Source organism: Myxine glutinosa, chromosome 10 (assembly GCF_964187855.1).
Source record: "Myxine glutinosa chromosome 10, kmMyxGlut1.1, whole genome shotgun sequence".
NCBI lineage: Eukaryota > Metazoa > Chordata > Myxini > Myxiniformes > Myxinidae > Myxine > Myxine glutinosa.
The window spans coordinates 119161138-119176202 of NC_136270.1; the positions used below are offsets into that span (position 1 = coordinate 119161138).

Below are 15065 nucleotides of genomic sequence, written 5' to 3' on the forward strand. Positions count from 1 at the left end.
TCTTTAGCTACGTACACAAGGGAAAGGTGCCCGTGGAAGGCGACGAGGGAACCTCTGCAGTGGTGGTGCTCTGTTGACTGCTCGTAGATTGACCGCTTCCAGAGGGCTCCGCTGCCTCAGATTTTGTGGATTGCTCCGTGGACCTGCAGAGGAAATGGCAAAACAATCGAGGCCATCACCATGACAATCCAATAAAACTAGCCGCACATCCAACAGGTAGAAACACTTTAAAGTTTTGGATATGCAATTTCACCAATGAAAAAGTTTCAAAACTAGTCATTTATGGTTTGTTAGACACTTGACAAGATCAAAAGAGATGCCATGGAACACATTTCATCTCTTCACATTCACACCACAGTCGATGATGCAAAGGGATAGGAAGTGGTAGAATTCACAATGAATGGACAAGAAGCGCCAAATGAAGGCATGCATCGGAATCAATAACGTCGAGGCCCAGAGGAAGGAATCTTGGATTACCAACCTGCCCTGCGTCTTGATAACCAGGTGCACCGTGAGACCGTCCTTGATTCCATGATGCGTTAGTGAATCGGGGTCTTTCAGAATCTTGCCGGCGAAGATGAGAACCAGCTGCTCGTGCTGTGCTTTGAACCTCTTGCCGATCTCAACCTTGAACTGTTCAACACAACGCGTTACATGAAGCATCAAAAGTTACGTTATCACATCCGAGCCTCACACTCATATTAACCAGTGAAACACCTTCACCAAAGAGACCGCCTGCCTTTTCAGGTGCGAACAAGGATCTGCCCTAACCACCACCACATCTCTCAAACCCCTCTTCCTTCTCTCAAATAAACTCCTTATCCTCCATTTTATCTCTTCCCCCTTCCACATATTCTTGCCCCAGTCTCCGATGGCTCCGAGAGACCATGTCTCACTCATTCCAAATGTTGGTTATAACCCCCATTACATTACAGAGCAGATACGACGAGAAATATATTGTTGCGAATATGGAATTTGGCCTCCATATCCGCTTGTAAATATTCCCCTATTTTCTCCAATACTCCCCAACTTTCCCCAATCCCCCATTCCCTAGTCCCATTGCATGTAAATAACAATCAGTAGAGCCGACCTTCCCCTTATTCCCCCATTAAATGTCGTGCCCAGGTCCACCGCACCACACGTAGACAACTTTCGGACATCTTCCTAGTTATTCTTATTCTATGTCAGTTAAGGCCTCGTCTCCATTAATTATGACTCTTCGTTGCACCAGAATGTGATTATATGGCATCAGTAGTGAGTTTAGGACCTTTCCCATACCTCCTTCCATCTTCTTCCCCAACAATTACAACAACAACAGAGGAGATGGCGGCGGAGAGGGGGAGGATGCGTCCTCACACCGGCTCGATTAGCGCCATAGACCATGCGCTCCACGGGGTTACCACGAAGGGGCTCCTTGTCAGCTCCTCGTCAAGGGCGGAGCCTGGTAAACCCCCCCGCACGCACCCAATGAGAAGCAACGTGCCGATTCCACGAGGCGGAGCTAACGAGCCGAGGGCGTGTCACTCCCCGCCGGATATACGCGGCCCCGCGCCGGATGTGACGTCAGATGCGCCCCCAGCTTGAGCAGACAAGACGCCATCCGAGCGCTGCGACCTCCCCGCATCTCTGGACCGGACCGAGTCGATTCTGACCTTTGAGCCCAGGTGCACCTGGAGCCATCGCTACCCGCCTGTCCTTTCCATCAATCCCCGTGTAAGTCAGCTTTGTCCCGTTTATCTGTCGTCTGTTGGGAATAATATAAGATTGTGTCTAAGTGCTTGTCTTTCTATGCTGTCCCTCTTGTAGTTGTAATCTAACCTTCCGCCTTAATATAACCTCCTCCGGAGGTCTTGAGAACTGAACCCCTGGTGTCGTATTGTGTTATTGTAATCCAGCCGGGTGTCTTCTTTTTCTTATTGAGCCAGCATCGCGCGACTTCGTCAACGTCGAGTATAGTCGGGTAATTTGTGCGGACACGACGGCCATTCCGCTCGGCCCACTTTAACATCAAAGTCGTGTCTGTAACAATTGGTGTCGAGGAGTGAGATTCGGACCCGGGACTAAATTAGTTAGGCCCAAATTTTGGGAGGGAAAATCGATTCGGAGCGCGTACTGCGCTCGACAAAATCGATCCGGAGCGCGGTCCCGCGGTTACTGCGCTCGACGAAATTATAACAGCAAAATTTGGATTTGTGTTACGAAACTCGAATTTTGAAAGTCGCGCTATGGCGGATCAAGACGGCTGGGGTCCGGTAGGGGAGAGTGAAGCAGGGTCGGTCCAGGACCAAATTGAGGGACATGAGGGACAGGAGGAGAGCGAAGCAGTGAGGGCGGCAGGGTCGCAAAATAGCGTTGTCACGCACGAGGTGGCCACGGCGTCCACGCCCGCGGCAGCGCCCCTGGTGGATTCGAACCTTTTCCTCCTGCAAATGAGGGCCCTTATGGAACAAATGGTGGGAATGAGGGCTGATAGTGAGCGGTTGGGAAACCAAATGGGGGTAATGGGGAACCGGATGGAGGCTCAGAATGAGCAATTGGGGGTAATGGGGAACCGGATGGAGGCTCAGAATGAGCAATTGGGGGTAATGGGAAACGAAATGGGGGTAATGAGGGACGCAGCGAGGGGTACTGGTGAGAAGTTAGACAATAATTTTGAGAAGTTAGACAAAAATTTTGAGGGGTTAGACAATGGGATAAAAGAGGTGAGACATGGGTTAGAGGGGGTAGAAAATAGAATGGCTGCCCAGGAGAATCAAATAGAGGGAGTGAAAAAAGGGTTAGAGGGGTTAGAAAACAGTATGGAAGGCAAATTGAGGGACATGAGGGACCAAGCGGAAAGGGAAGTTAACCAAATGGGGCAGCAGATAGAGGGGGTCAGAATGGGGGTAGAAACCAAACTGGATGCTCACAGGGAGGAAATGGAGCAGATGAGGGTGGCATCTGGGCAGGAGATGCAAGTGATGGGAGAGGAGATCAGAAGAGGAGTGAGTGAGGTCGGAGGAGTGCGCGAGGAGGTGAGGCACTGTGAGGAGCACATGGAAAAGGAGGTGAGAAAGGGGACTGTAAAGTTACAAGGGGGCATAGAGGTCCTGACGCAGGAGGTGGAACAGCTGACGGAGGGACAAAAAGGACTAACGGAGCAGGTTCAAAGGAACACTGCGGTATTGGGAGGTTTAAAAGCGACACAAAACGACATAAAAAACGACTTGATAGCGACGAAGAGGGAATGTCAGATGGTACGAGAGGGACTGACAACGAGGTTGGACGAGGTGGTAGAGGTAATGGAGACGAAGGACCGGCAGGTGAGGACGCACCTGGAAACGGTCAAGGTAGCCTTAGAGGATGAGCTTGAGGAGACGTACCGGGGAATAAAAGAGGTGAAGCACAAATTAGAAGAAGTGGAAGAAGGGATGAGCGAAATTAAGAAGCGACGGAGAGGGGATAAGAAAGAGATAAAAGAGGAGATAAAAGAATTGGTCCAAAGTCTGTGTTTGGATCGTGATGATGTGCTCATTAACCGGATGAGGGATTCGCAGGTGATGGAGGAGAAGCGAAGAGGAAGAGGACCCGGTGTAAGTGGTGACCAATATGGTCGTGCGTATGATGCGCCAGGTGATTTAAGAGGCTTGGGGGTCGAGATAGACCCGGGTGTTCGTGAGAGGCCATTGGTGAAGTGTGCGACAGGTCTGGTGTGCGAAAAAGGAGGTGTGCGAGGAAATCCGACTCTGGGGCGTATGAGGAAAGAGTGCGCTGTCAGAAGTAAGGAAGAGTGTCCACCTGTGGTGAGTGTTACAGAGGGTGTGACGGGAGAGTGTGCGCAAGAGTGTGCGCGAGAAAGGTGTGTGACGGACAGGTGCATGAGGAAAGAGTGCGCTGTCAGAAGTAAGGAAGAGTGTCCACCTGTGGTGAGTGTTACAGAGGGTGTAACGGGAGAGTGTGCGCGAGAAAGGTGTGTGACGGACAGGTGCATGGGGAAAGAGTGTGCTGTCAAGAGTAAGGGTGAGTGCGTTGTCAAGAGTGGTGGTGAGAGTAGTGAGAGTGACATGGAGCGTGAGTTAGTTGTGACAGGTGAGCGAGGATGTACACCTGGGATGGAAGGATGCACACCTGGAATGGTAGAGCGTGAGTGGGAATGCACGCTGGAGTTGGTGGTGAGGCACGTGGTTGGGTGTGCGAATGAGGGCACACCTGTGATTGTCACAGAGGAGGTGACCGAGGAGGGGGTGCGAAGCGGTGTATTGGTGAGGTGTGCGAGCGACGAATGTGTGCCAAAGTGTTCGGTGGTCAGGTGTGTGACCAAGGCTGTGAGTGGAATGAGGGTACCTGGGTGTGTAAGGAAGGGTACGAGGAGCATGGGCACAGCTGGATGTGTGAGCAAGGAACGGGCTGCGGGATGTAAGCATGCAGGTGAAGCATCGACGTTAGATGGGGTAGAGTTGAGAACGACTTATAGCCGAATCGGGCCCTCGGTGCGTGCTGGGCCTCGCTTTGGACGGCCGCGTCCGTGCTCCACTAGGCGGAGCTGGCAGCCCGATAGGAAGGGTCGTTATGGCGACCACGTTTTGTTGAGACGTGCCGGCAGGTCGAGATCGGGACATTGGATGGCTCCGCGCCGAGGTGATGCGTGGGATCTCGGCCCGGGTAAGCCCCCGTCCCTGCACCGAGTGCCGGACGCATTCAGCCGCTGGCACAAAACAACCAGCATCCATTGCTTGGCTTTACGAAGCCGGGCTTTGGACAGGGATTGGCGCACCGAGAGGTATTAGTGAGTCGACTGGGTGATGAGGTTAGTGTTTTGGACCCAAAATTAGAGAAAAACAAAATTTGATGATTGGCAAGGGATTGGCAGTAGTGATTGGCAGATGATGGGCAGTGATTGGCAAATTTTTAATTTGTTGAAATTTGATGTGCAAAATTGGTAGTGAGAGACCCCCGATGTGGTGGGATGGCAAATCCACCATCCCTCACAGGTGGGGGCAAAGGAGCAATAGTTTATGGGGTGTATGGCAGTGAAAACTAGCCCGGGTGGGTTAGGTTATATTGATAGGGATCTAGAGAAGATGACCTTAGGTGACGTTAAGTTTAGTTAGTGACTGATACCTGTAGTAGGGACGCAGGTAGATTAGTGTGGATGATAATGACGTGGGAGCGCAATAGTTTAAAGGGACGACTGGGAAGCGCAAGTTTCAGAAGGGCGTAGTTAGCTGAGATGATGCTGTGTGTGTGAGAATTGAACAGGTGTGATTGCACAGGTGTGCAACTGGACAGGTGTGTGGAGCAGTGTATGAGTAGTGAGTGTGTGGATCAGCGCGAATGCGCTTGGGGAGAGAAGGGTGCAGGCGGCACCAAGAATGAGAGCACAGGTGTGCAAGTACAGGTGTGTGGAGAGAGTTGGAGTGAGTGGTACGGAGTGGTGTGCATGGTGCGAAGGTGTGAATGGGGGAAGAGTGGACCCCTTTCACGAGTACCCGGGGCGGGTAGTGTAAGTGTTAGGTAGAGGGTGCAGGTAAATTGTGGTTGGATATTGGCATTTGTGGTGCGGTTGCAGAATGGTGTTGTGGATGGGTGCATTAGTGTTGTGGAAATGGCTGGGCGTGTAGCCTGTTAGTGTGTGTAGTTGGTTGGGCACTCCACCACTGTGAGGATGTCGGCCAGGTGAGGCCGCAGGTGGGCTCTGGGAGCCGGTAGTTGTGAGTGGGTGCCTGAGGATCCCGGGTGTGGATCGGGCAGCCCAGTGCCAGAGAGGGCACGGAGTGGGGAGAGAGCCAGAGGGCCTTCCCCTGGTAGTTAGGTTAGGGTAAGGAGCAGGTAAGCTCGGAGGCAACTGCAGTGGTGGAGGTGTGCAGGTGGGTAGACCCACTGGGAGAGGTACACGTCGCAGCCCAGAAATTGTACGAGGGCACCGGGAGATGAATCGGGGGAGTGAGACCCCAAATTGAAGAGCACCACAGTTTGGCCAATGGGAATTGGTTTTTAGAACCCATAGTGTAAGAGGGCCAATGGTTTGGCCGGAGAAAGACCCCGGGTAGTGTAAAGTTGTTAAAGTCATTTAGGAAATAGTTAGGATTGAAGAACCTGTCGCACCATACGCAGCCACTTACCTGTGGTGATGATGATGACTCCACACCTGTGTTTTCTTTGTTTTGTTGCAGAAAATGAAATTGCTGTGTGGATTGTGAGACGCATCACGACGTGGATGAGACATTGGGGTGATTCCATCTCTCCCTCCCTAGGAGGGACTGATGATGAATTGGTGATAGCAAATTATGATGTTGAGTTGGAGATGGCAAATTTTGATGAGAGTTGAAAATGGCAAATTTGATTGGTTAGGAGGGAGAGAAGACGAATTTGGTTTATGGGAGGAACGGGGAAGACAGTAGGGATGTTTGTCGATTTGTAAAGTAGATGTTTATGGGTAGTGTTGTGTTTTGTGGATACAGTAAGGGGTAAGGGAGGGGCCATGTAGGTTACCTGGTGGGGGGGGGGGCGTACGATAGGAACGTACCTGTCTCACCTGGTTCCCATGTGCCCCCAGTGTGCATCATCTTGTATTGCGTGCACTTTTGCGCCCTTACCACCTTACTCACTTGTTTCTTCTTTTGTCTCCCACCTCCGAGGATCTGGCTTTGGGGTAGAGAGAGAGGAGAGAGAGGTGCTGGCTGCGCAGTTGTGGGCCTGCACTTTCGCTGTTTGCTGCCGGGATCGATACACCATATGGACCGCAATGTTTGTGGCCACCCACAATGGACCGCAGTTCGTTTGCGGCCAAGCACCACCCGGGGATGGACCTATGGGTCAACGTGGCACCTATGCCATACAGGTGAACCACTTTTAGTTGACACCAAGTGCACCACAAGAAGAGCAAGAGACACCTGCAGGGTTAGGGGTTGTCGCATTATTTTTAATCATTGAACAATGGTGACTGCACCGATTGGTGGTGGGGTGGTGCTTTTGATGCTGGGAAAGGGTGCTCTGCACGTTATTAAAGGCCGTCGGCCACAGAGCACTCGTGGGTTGGTGTATCGATGCTGGCAAGCGCGCTCTCTCTATGCATAACATCTGCATGTGTTCCTCCAAAGACAGGTCCTGGATCGTAGTGTAGATATCAGCGTAATCTTGTAAATAATGCTCCCTACCGGCTGTATGTTTAGTTTGAGGATTCTTTCCGGATTCGGTTATCCTGTGGGTGTGTTTCTGTGAGGAGAAGGGTGCAACGTCGCAGGGGGACATATTTACTCATTTGTGAATATCTGTAAAACTGTCGCACTCAGGGTAGAGTTAATGGTAGAGGGAACTACATTGCGTGCCACACTAAAGTAGGTAAAAATTTATCGGGTCGGGACGCCCCGAGGGTAGAGAAGGGTGCAATGTTGCGAATATGGAATTTGGCCTCCATATCCGCTTGTAAATATTCCCCTATTTTCTCCAATACTCCCCAACTTTCCCCAATCCCCCATTCCCTAGTCCCATTGCATGTAAATAACAATCAGTAGAGCCGACCTTCCCCTTATTCCCCCATTAAATGTCGTGCCCAGGTCCACCGCACCACACGTAGACAACTTTCGGACATCTTCCTAGTTATTCTTATTCTATGTCAGTTAAGGCCTCGTCTCCATTAATTATGACTCTTCGTTGCACCAGAATGTGATTATATGGCATCAGTAGTGAGTTTAGGACCTTTCCCATACCTCCTTCCATCTTCTTCCCCAACAATTACAACAACAACAGAGGAGATGGCGGCGGAGAGGGGGAGGATGCGTCCTCACACCGGCTCGATTAGCGCCATAGACCATGCGCTCCACGGGGTTACCACGAAGGGGCTCCTTGTCAGCTCCTCGTCAAGGGCGGAGCCTGGTAAACCCCCCCGCACGCACCCAATGAGAAGCAACGTGCCGATTCCACGAGGCGGAGCTAACGAGCCGAGGGCGTGTCACTCCCCGCCGGATATACGCGGCCCCGCGCCGGATGTGACGTCAGATGCGCCCCCAGCTTGAGCAGACAAGACGCCATCCGAGCGCTGCGACCTCCCCGCATCTCTGGACCGGACCGAGTCGATTCTGACCTTTGAGCCCAGGTGCACCTGGAGCCATCGCTACCCGCCTGTCCTTTCCATCAATCCCCGTGTGAGTCAGCTTTGTCCCGTTTATCTGTCGTCTGTTGGGAATAATATAAGATTGTGTCTAAGTGCTTGTCTTTCTATGCTGTCCCTCTTGTAGTTGTAATCTAACCTTCCGCCTTAATATAACCTCCTCCGGAGGTCTTGAGAACTGAACCCCTGGTGTCGTATTGTGTTATTGTAATCCAGCCGGGTGTCTTCTTTTTCTTATTGAGCCAGCATCGCGCGACTTCGTCAACGTCGAGTATAGTCGGGTAATTTGTGCGGACACGACGGCCATTCCGCTCGGCCCACTTTAACATCAAAGTCGTGTCTGTAACAATATAATTTCATGTCAAGGATATGCTTCCGCATACGTTAGATGTCAACCCAATGAATTACGTTTGATCTCAATTCAAGGTCACGTGAAAGAAAGTACAAGAGAGAAAAGAGAGATTAGTAGACGCGAAAACATCGGATGCTTCTAACTTGAGGTATGATTTTTGAGTGTGGAAAATGATTTTCAAAGAGCTCATGATCTTTGACCTGTTGAACCCAAAATTGAATCAGTTCATCTTTGTATCGTATTCCATACTTGTGCCAAGTTTGTTTGAAATCCCTCCTGCGGTTCAAAAAAGTTATTGTGGTAACAAAGTTATTCAATTAAAGGTCACATGATGCAAGACCGTTGACCTTTCAAAGCCAAAATGTAATGAGATCATCTTTGTATTACAGTTCATGCTTCTGTCAAGTTTGGTTGGAATCCCTTTCGTGGTTCACAAGTTATCATGGGAAATAAAATGTGCTACGCACGCACTGGCGGAGCCACAGTCCAAAGACAATGCTTCCCATCTGTCAAGTGTACACATGATAAATGTTACTACATGGATTTAATAATGTCCTCAAGAGGCTGGCGGGATGGCCTAGCGGTACGCACACTCGCCTGTAAGCTGTCAAGCCTGGGTTTGAACCCCGACCGAGCTATAAACTGTCATCCCGGTGTTTCACAGACAGGGTGATACATCAATGTGTGCCGTCCCTCGGATGGACATTAAACGGGCATCACTACTGTCGGCAGTTTGTGGACGGTAAAGATCCCACGGGTGGCTTTCGTGAAGAGTTGGCGAGCTATTGCCAGCACCCTGAACAAATTCAAAAAATTATTGCCCAACTACTGCTGGGAAAGCAATGGCAAACCACCCAGTATAACGCCCGTCAAGAATCTGCTTCGGCAGCACAGACGCTTTACAAGAGTATGGGACGTCAAAATCAGATAATGTACTTAAATAAACCTCCAACTGACAACTTGATCAACGGAATTTGTACTGGACGTATTGTTACGTGCATGGGAGATAAGGACGATAGATCTGTAAATATGAAATAATCAAATTAGGACAATTGGTCCAAAACGTGTTGCTTTTGTTTGAAATACCGACATTAATGCTCGTATCCAAACCTGGTTCAAACATGAAAAACATGCAAGCATGTGACTTTTATTCAAGAATGGACCAGGTATTGTGTGATCACAGCAAAGTGCGGAAAAAGAGAAATTTCGTTCCGGAACAACATGATCGTCGACTGCAATGTGCTGTTCGTCGACTTCAGAATTCTACAATGTGCTGTTCTTCGACTTCAGAAACACACAAACAAGCATCCACCACACCGCACACCCACCATGAACCATGCACACACAAACAAGCATCCACCATACCGCACACCCACCATGAACCATGCACACACAAACAAGCATCCACCACACCGCACACCCACCATGAACCATGCACACACAAACAAGCATCCACCACACCACACACCCACCATGAACCATGCACACACAAACAAGCATCCACCATACCGCACACCCACCATGAACCATGCACACACAAACAAGCATCCACCACACCGCACACCCACCATGAACCATGCACACACAAACAAGCATCCACCACACCACACACCCACCATGAACCATGCACACACAAACAAGCATCCACCACACCACACACCCACCATGAACCATGCACACACAAACAAGCATTCACCATACCACACACCCACCATGAACCATGCACACACAAACAAGCATCCACCATGAACCATGCACACACAAACAAGCACCCACCACACTGCACACCCACCACAAACCATGCACGCAACACACACAAACAAGCATCCACCACACCACACAACCACCACAAACCATGCACGCAACACACAAAAACAAGCATCCACCACGCCACACACCCACCACACACAAACAAGCATCCACCACGCCGCACACCCACCACAAACCATGCACGCAACACACAAAAACAAGCATCCACCACACCGCACACCCACCACAAACCATGCACGCAACACACACAAACAAGCATCCACCACACCGCACACCCACCACACAAAAACAAGCATCCACCACACCGCACACCCACCACAAACCATGCACGCAACATACACAAACAAGCATCAACCACGCCACACACACACACACACACACACACACACACACACACACACACACACACACACACACACACACACACACACACACACACACACACACACACACACACCACCCAATCACCCCACCGAGGCAATACCCAAATACCCTGTACACACTCACCACCACCACCACAAATAAAGCACTGTGTACTCACACACCACCACCACCACCACCACCACCACCACACTGATAACCAAATACCCCATACACACACACAACAACAACAACACCACCACCACCACCACCACCACGAACCAAGTATACAGTACTCACACCACCACACCGAGGCAATACCCAAGTACCCTGTACACACCCACCACCATCACCACAAATCAAGTACTGTGTACTCACACACCATCACCACACCTACACCCAAATACCACATACACACACCCGCACGACGACGACCACCACACACCCAAGCAAAGTACCCCGTACTTATACCACCACCGCACCGTTACCCAAATACCCCGAACAAACCCACCACCACCACCACCACCACCACACTGCTACCCAAGTGCCTGGTACACACACACCACCGCAACCATTAAATAAGTAACTCGTACTCAAGTAAAATTCTATAAGTAACTCGTAAAATAAGTACTCGGGATTTGCTCCGCAGGTTGGTCGGAGCGGTGAAGAGAAGGACAAGTTCTGGTGTGCGATAGAGAAGCTGATGGAAAACGTGAAAGATGAGGAAGTTGTTGTGGTAGGAGGAGACGTAAATGGACATGTGGGAAGGAGTATGGACGGTTTTGAGGGAGTTCATGGGGGTTACGGATATGGTGTGAGAAATGGAGAAGGTGAAAGGATTTTGGAGTTTGCTGATGGAGCTGATTTGTTGATTTGTAATACTCAGTTCCAGAAAGGGGATAATAAGCTTGTTACATACACGTCAGGTGGGTCGACGACAACCGTTGACCACTTGATGGTGCGTAGGCGAGATAGGGGGCACCTCCGGGACACAAAGGTGATCCCGGGGGAGGAGGCTGTTTCACAGCACCACTTGGTTGTCTGCGACATAAGGGTGAAAGGTGCGAGGAGAGCTCGGCGGGTGAAGTACCAACCGAGAATGAAGGTGTGGAGGTTGAAAGAGGTGACAGAAAGGGAGGCATTAAAAGAGAGGTTGAGTAGGGTAGAGGATGATGTGGTTGAGCTTGAACGTGGTTGGATGTCAATGAAAGATAGTCTGTTGGGAGCCGTTGGTGAGGTATGTGGATGGACAAAAGGACCACCGAGGCACTCGGAAACATGGTGGTGGGATGATGAAGTTGGAAAAAGGATTGACGAGAAGAGGAAGAAGTTCAAGGAGAGGCAGAAGGCAAAGGGTACGGGAGCAGAAACAGCAGAGCATGAAAGTTATAAGGCAGCCAGGAAGGCTGCAAAGAAAGAGGTAGCAAAGGCGCAGGAGGCATGTAGGAAAATGTTCGGAGAACGCTTGGATTTGGAAGAGGGTCAGAGAGCGGTATTCAGGATTGCAAAGCAGATAGCGAAAGAGAGGTGTGATGTGATGGGGGTGAGTTGCTTGAAGGATGAAGTGGGACAAATCGTTGTGGACACAGATGGAATTAAAGGAAGATGGAAAAGATATATGGAAATGCTGTTGAATACAGAGAATGAATGGGATGGCAACATAGAGAGTAACCCAGTTTTAGGACCAGCAGAGAAGATAACTGAGAAGGAAGTTGAGGAAGCGATAAAAGCAATGAAGAGTAGAAAAGCGGGAGGGCCGCCGGGAGTTGTGCGAGATATGTTGAAGGCAGCAGGAAGTTGGGGTGTGAAGAGAATGACAGAGATCTGTAATCTGGTGGTGAAAGAAGGCCGCATTCCAGTGGATTGGGAACCGAGTACCCTCGTCCCTCTATACAAGGGGAAAGGTGACCCTCTGGAGTGTGGCTCGTACCGAGCGATAAAGTTATTGGAGCATGTAATGAAGGTATTGGAAAGGGTGTTGGAGGATGATGATAAGGAAGAAGGTGAAGATCGACTAAATGCAGTTTGGATTTATGCCAGGAAGAGGAACAACAGACGCGCTCTTTATTGTGAGGCAGTTGCAGAAGTACATCGAGAAGAGGAAGAAGTTGTTTCTTGGGTTTGTTGATCTGGAGAAAGCATTCGATAGGGTCCCACGCAAACTATTGACATGGGCATTGAGGAAGTTAGAAGTGGAGGAATTGTTGATCAGAGTGGTGATGGCAATGTACAAAAGAGCGCGCACAGCTGTAAGGACGAAGGACGGGAACAGTGGTGAGTTTGAGGTGAAGGTGGGAGTGCATCAGGGGTCCGTACTAAGTCCACTACTATTTGTAGCTGTGATGGAAGTACTGGCTCAGAACGCAAAGGAGGGTTTACCGTGGGAGTTGTTGTATGCAGATGATCTGGTGTTGATTGCGGAAAGTATGGATGGACTGAAGGAAAAGATGAACAAGTGGAAGGAATGTATGGAGACAAAAGGTCTGAAGGTGAATATAGGAAAGACGAAGGTGATGGCAAGTGGTAAAGCATGTGGTGAGGTGGAAAGAACTGGGAAGTGGCCATGTGCTGGGTGGGTGCAAGAAGGGTGTTGGAGTGAACTCCATTCAATGTACAATGTGCGCTGAGTGGGTTCATCAAAAATGTAGTGGTCTGAGGGTCATAAACCAGTGTGGCAGCTACATTCAAATGTAAGGTGTGCACAGAGGGAGCTGCAGATGGCGGAAATGTTGAGTTGGATCTTGGAGACGGCGTGAAGCTGGAAGGTGTGAAAACATTTTGCTACCTCGGAGACATGCTGAATGGAGAAGGTGGATTCGACTCGGCAACGGTTGCTAGAGTGAGATATGCATGGAAGAAGTTTCGGGAACTGAGTGGCGTGCTGATGAGGAGGGGAGTGTCGTTGAAGCTGAAGGGAAAGGTGTATGCTGCATGTGTGAGAAGTGTTATGATTTATGGGAGCGAGACATGGGTAATGAACGTAGAGCAGCAACGAAGGCTGGAAAGGGTGGAAATGCGAATGGTTCGGTGGATGTGCGGAGTATCGTTGAGAGAGAGGAAGACAAATGATGAATTGCGAAAGATGATGGGAATAGAGCCTGTGATTGATGCTGTGAAGAGGAACAGGTTGAGATGGTTTGGTCATGTGTTGAGGAAGGATGAAAGTGACTGGTTGAGAAGAGTGATGGAAATGAATGTCGAAGGAAGTCGAGGACGGGGAAGACCGAGAAAGACTTGGCTAAAGATGGTGGAAGAAGAAATGCGGGCAAGGGGGTTAACAAGGGGAGATGCAGAAAATAGGGCAAAATGAAGAAGATTGTCATGGGGACCGCAAGGCTAACCCCCACTCTAGCAGGGAAAATGGCCTTAAAATGCATGTTGTTGTGTTGTTTGTACTCACACCCCATCACCACACCTATACCCAAATACCACATACACACAACCGCACAAAGACCACCACCACACACCCAAGCCAAGTGCCCCGTACTCATACCACCACCGCACCGTTACCCAAATACCCCGAACACACCGAACACACCCACCACCACCACTGCACTGCTACCCAAGTGCCTGGTACACATACACCACCGCAACCATGAAATAAGTAATTCGTACTCACATACCACCACACTGTTACCCAAATACCCTGAACACACCCACCACCACCACCACGAGGCAATACCCAAGTATCCTGTACACACCCACCACCACCACCACCACCACCACGAATAAAGTACTGTGTACTCACACACCACCACACCGATACCGAAATACCCCTTACACACCCACCACAACCACCACCACCACCACCACCACCACACTCATGGCTCCAGCTCACCATTACCCAAATACCCAGAACACACACACACACCACCACAACCACAATATAAGTCACTCGTACTCACACACCACCACCCCTCCCCCCCCACCCCCCATACCCAAATACTCCATACTCACACACCACCACCACCCAAGCCAAGTACCCCGTACTCACATACCATCACCGTCGTACCGAAGTACACACCCCAATTCACTCACACCCCGGTTCACTCGCCACGCACACCCCGGTTCACTCGCCACGCACACCCCGGTTCACTCGCCACGCACACCCCGGTTCACTCGCCACGCACACCCCGGTTCACTCGCCACGCACACCCCGGTTCACTCGCCACGCACACCCCGGTTCACTCGCCACGCACACCCCGGTTCACTCGCCACGCACACCCCGGTTCACTCGCCACGCACACCCCCGGTTCACTCGCCACGCACACCCCGGTTCACTCGCCACGCACACCCCGGTTCACTCGCCACGCACACCCCGGTTCACTCGCCACGCACACCCCGGTTCACTCGCCACGCACACCCCGGGTTCACTCGCCACGCACACCCCGGTGCACTCGCCACGCACACCCCGTTCACTCGCCACGCACACCCCGGTTCACTCGCCACGCACACCCCGGTTCACTCGCCACGCACACCCCGGTTCACTCGCCA

At 50.8% G+C, this 15065-nt stretch overlaps 1 protein-coding gene across 2 annotated transcripts in view; it reads right to left on the minus strand.

The window, feature by feature from the left end:
* Nucleotides 1–15065, minus strand: part of LOC137433825 (ubiquilin-1) — a 57671-nt gene that overhangs the window by 41296 nt on the left and 1310 nt on the right. For both annotated transcript variants that reach the window (XR_013624801.1, XM_068126207.2), the window contains exons 2-3: nt 482–633; nt 16–143 (exon numbers count right to left, since the gene is read on the minus strand). Coding sequence is in view for 1 of the 2 variants with exons in the window: in XM_068126207.2 (XP_067982308.1) it covers nt 16–143; nt 482–633 (280 nt within the window). In the remaining variant the exon portion in view is untranslated. The remainder of the gene's footprint in view (nt 1–15; nt 144–481; nt 634–15065) is intronic.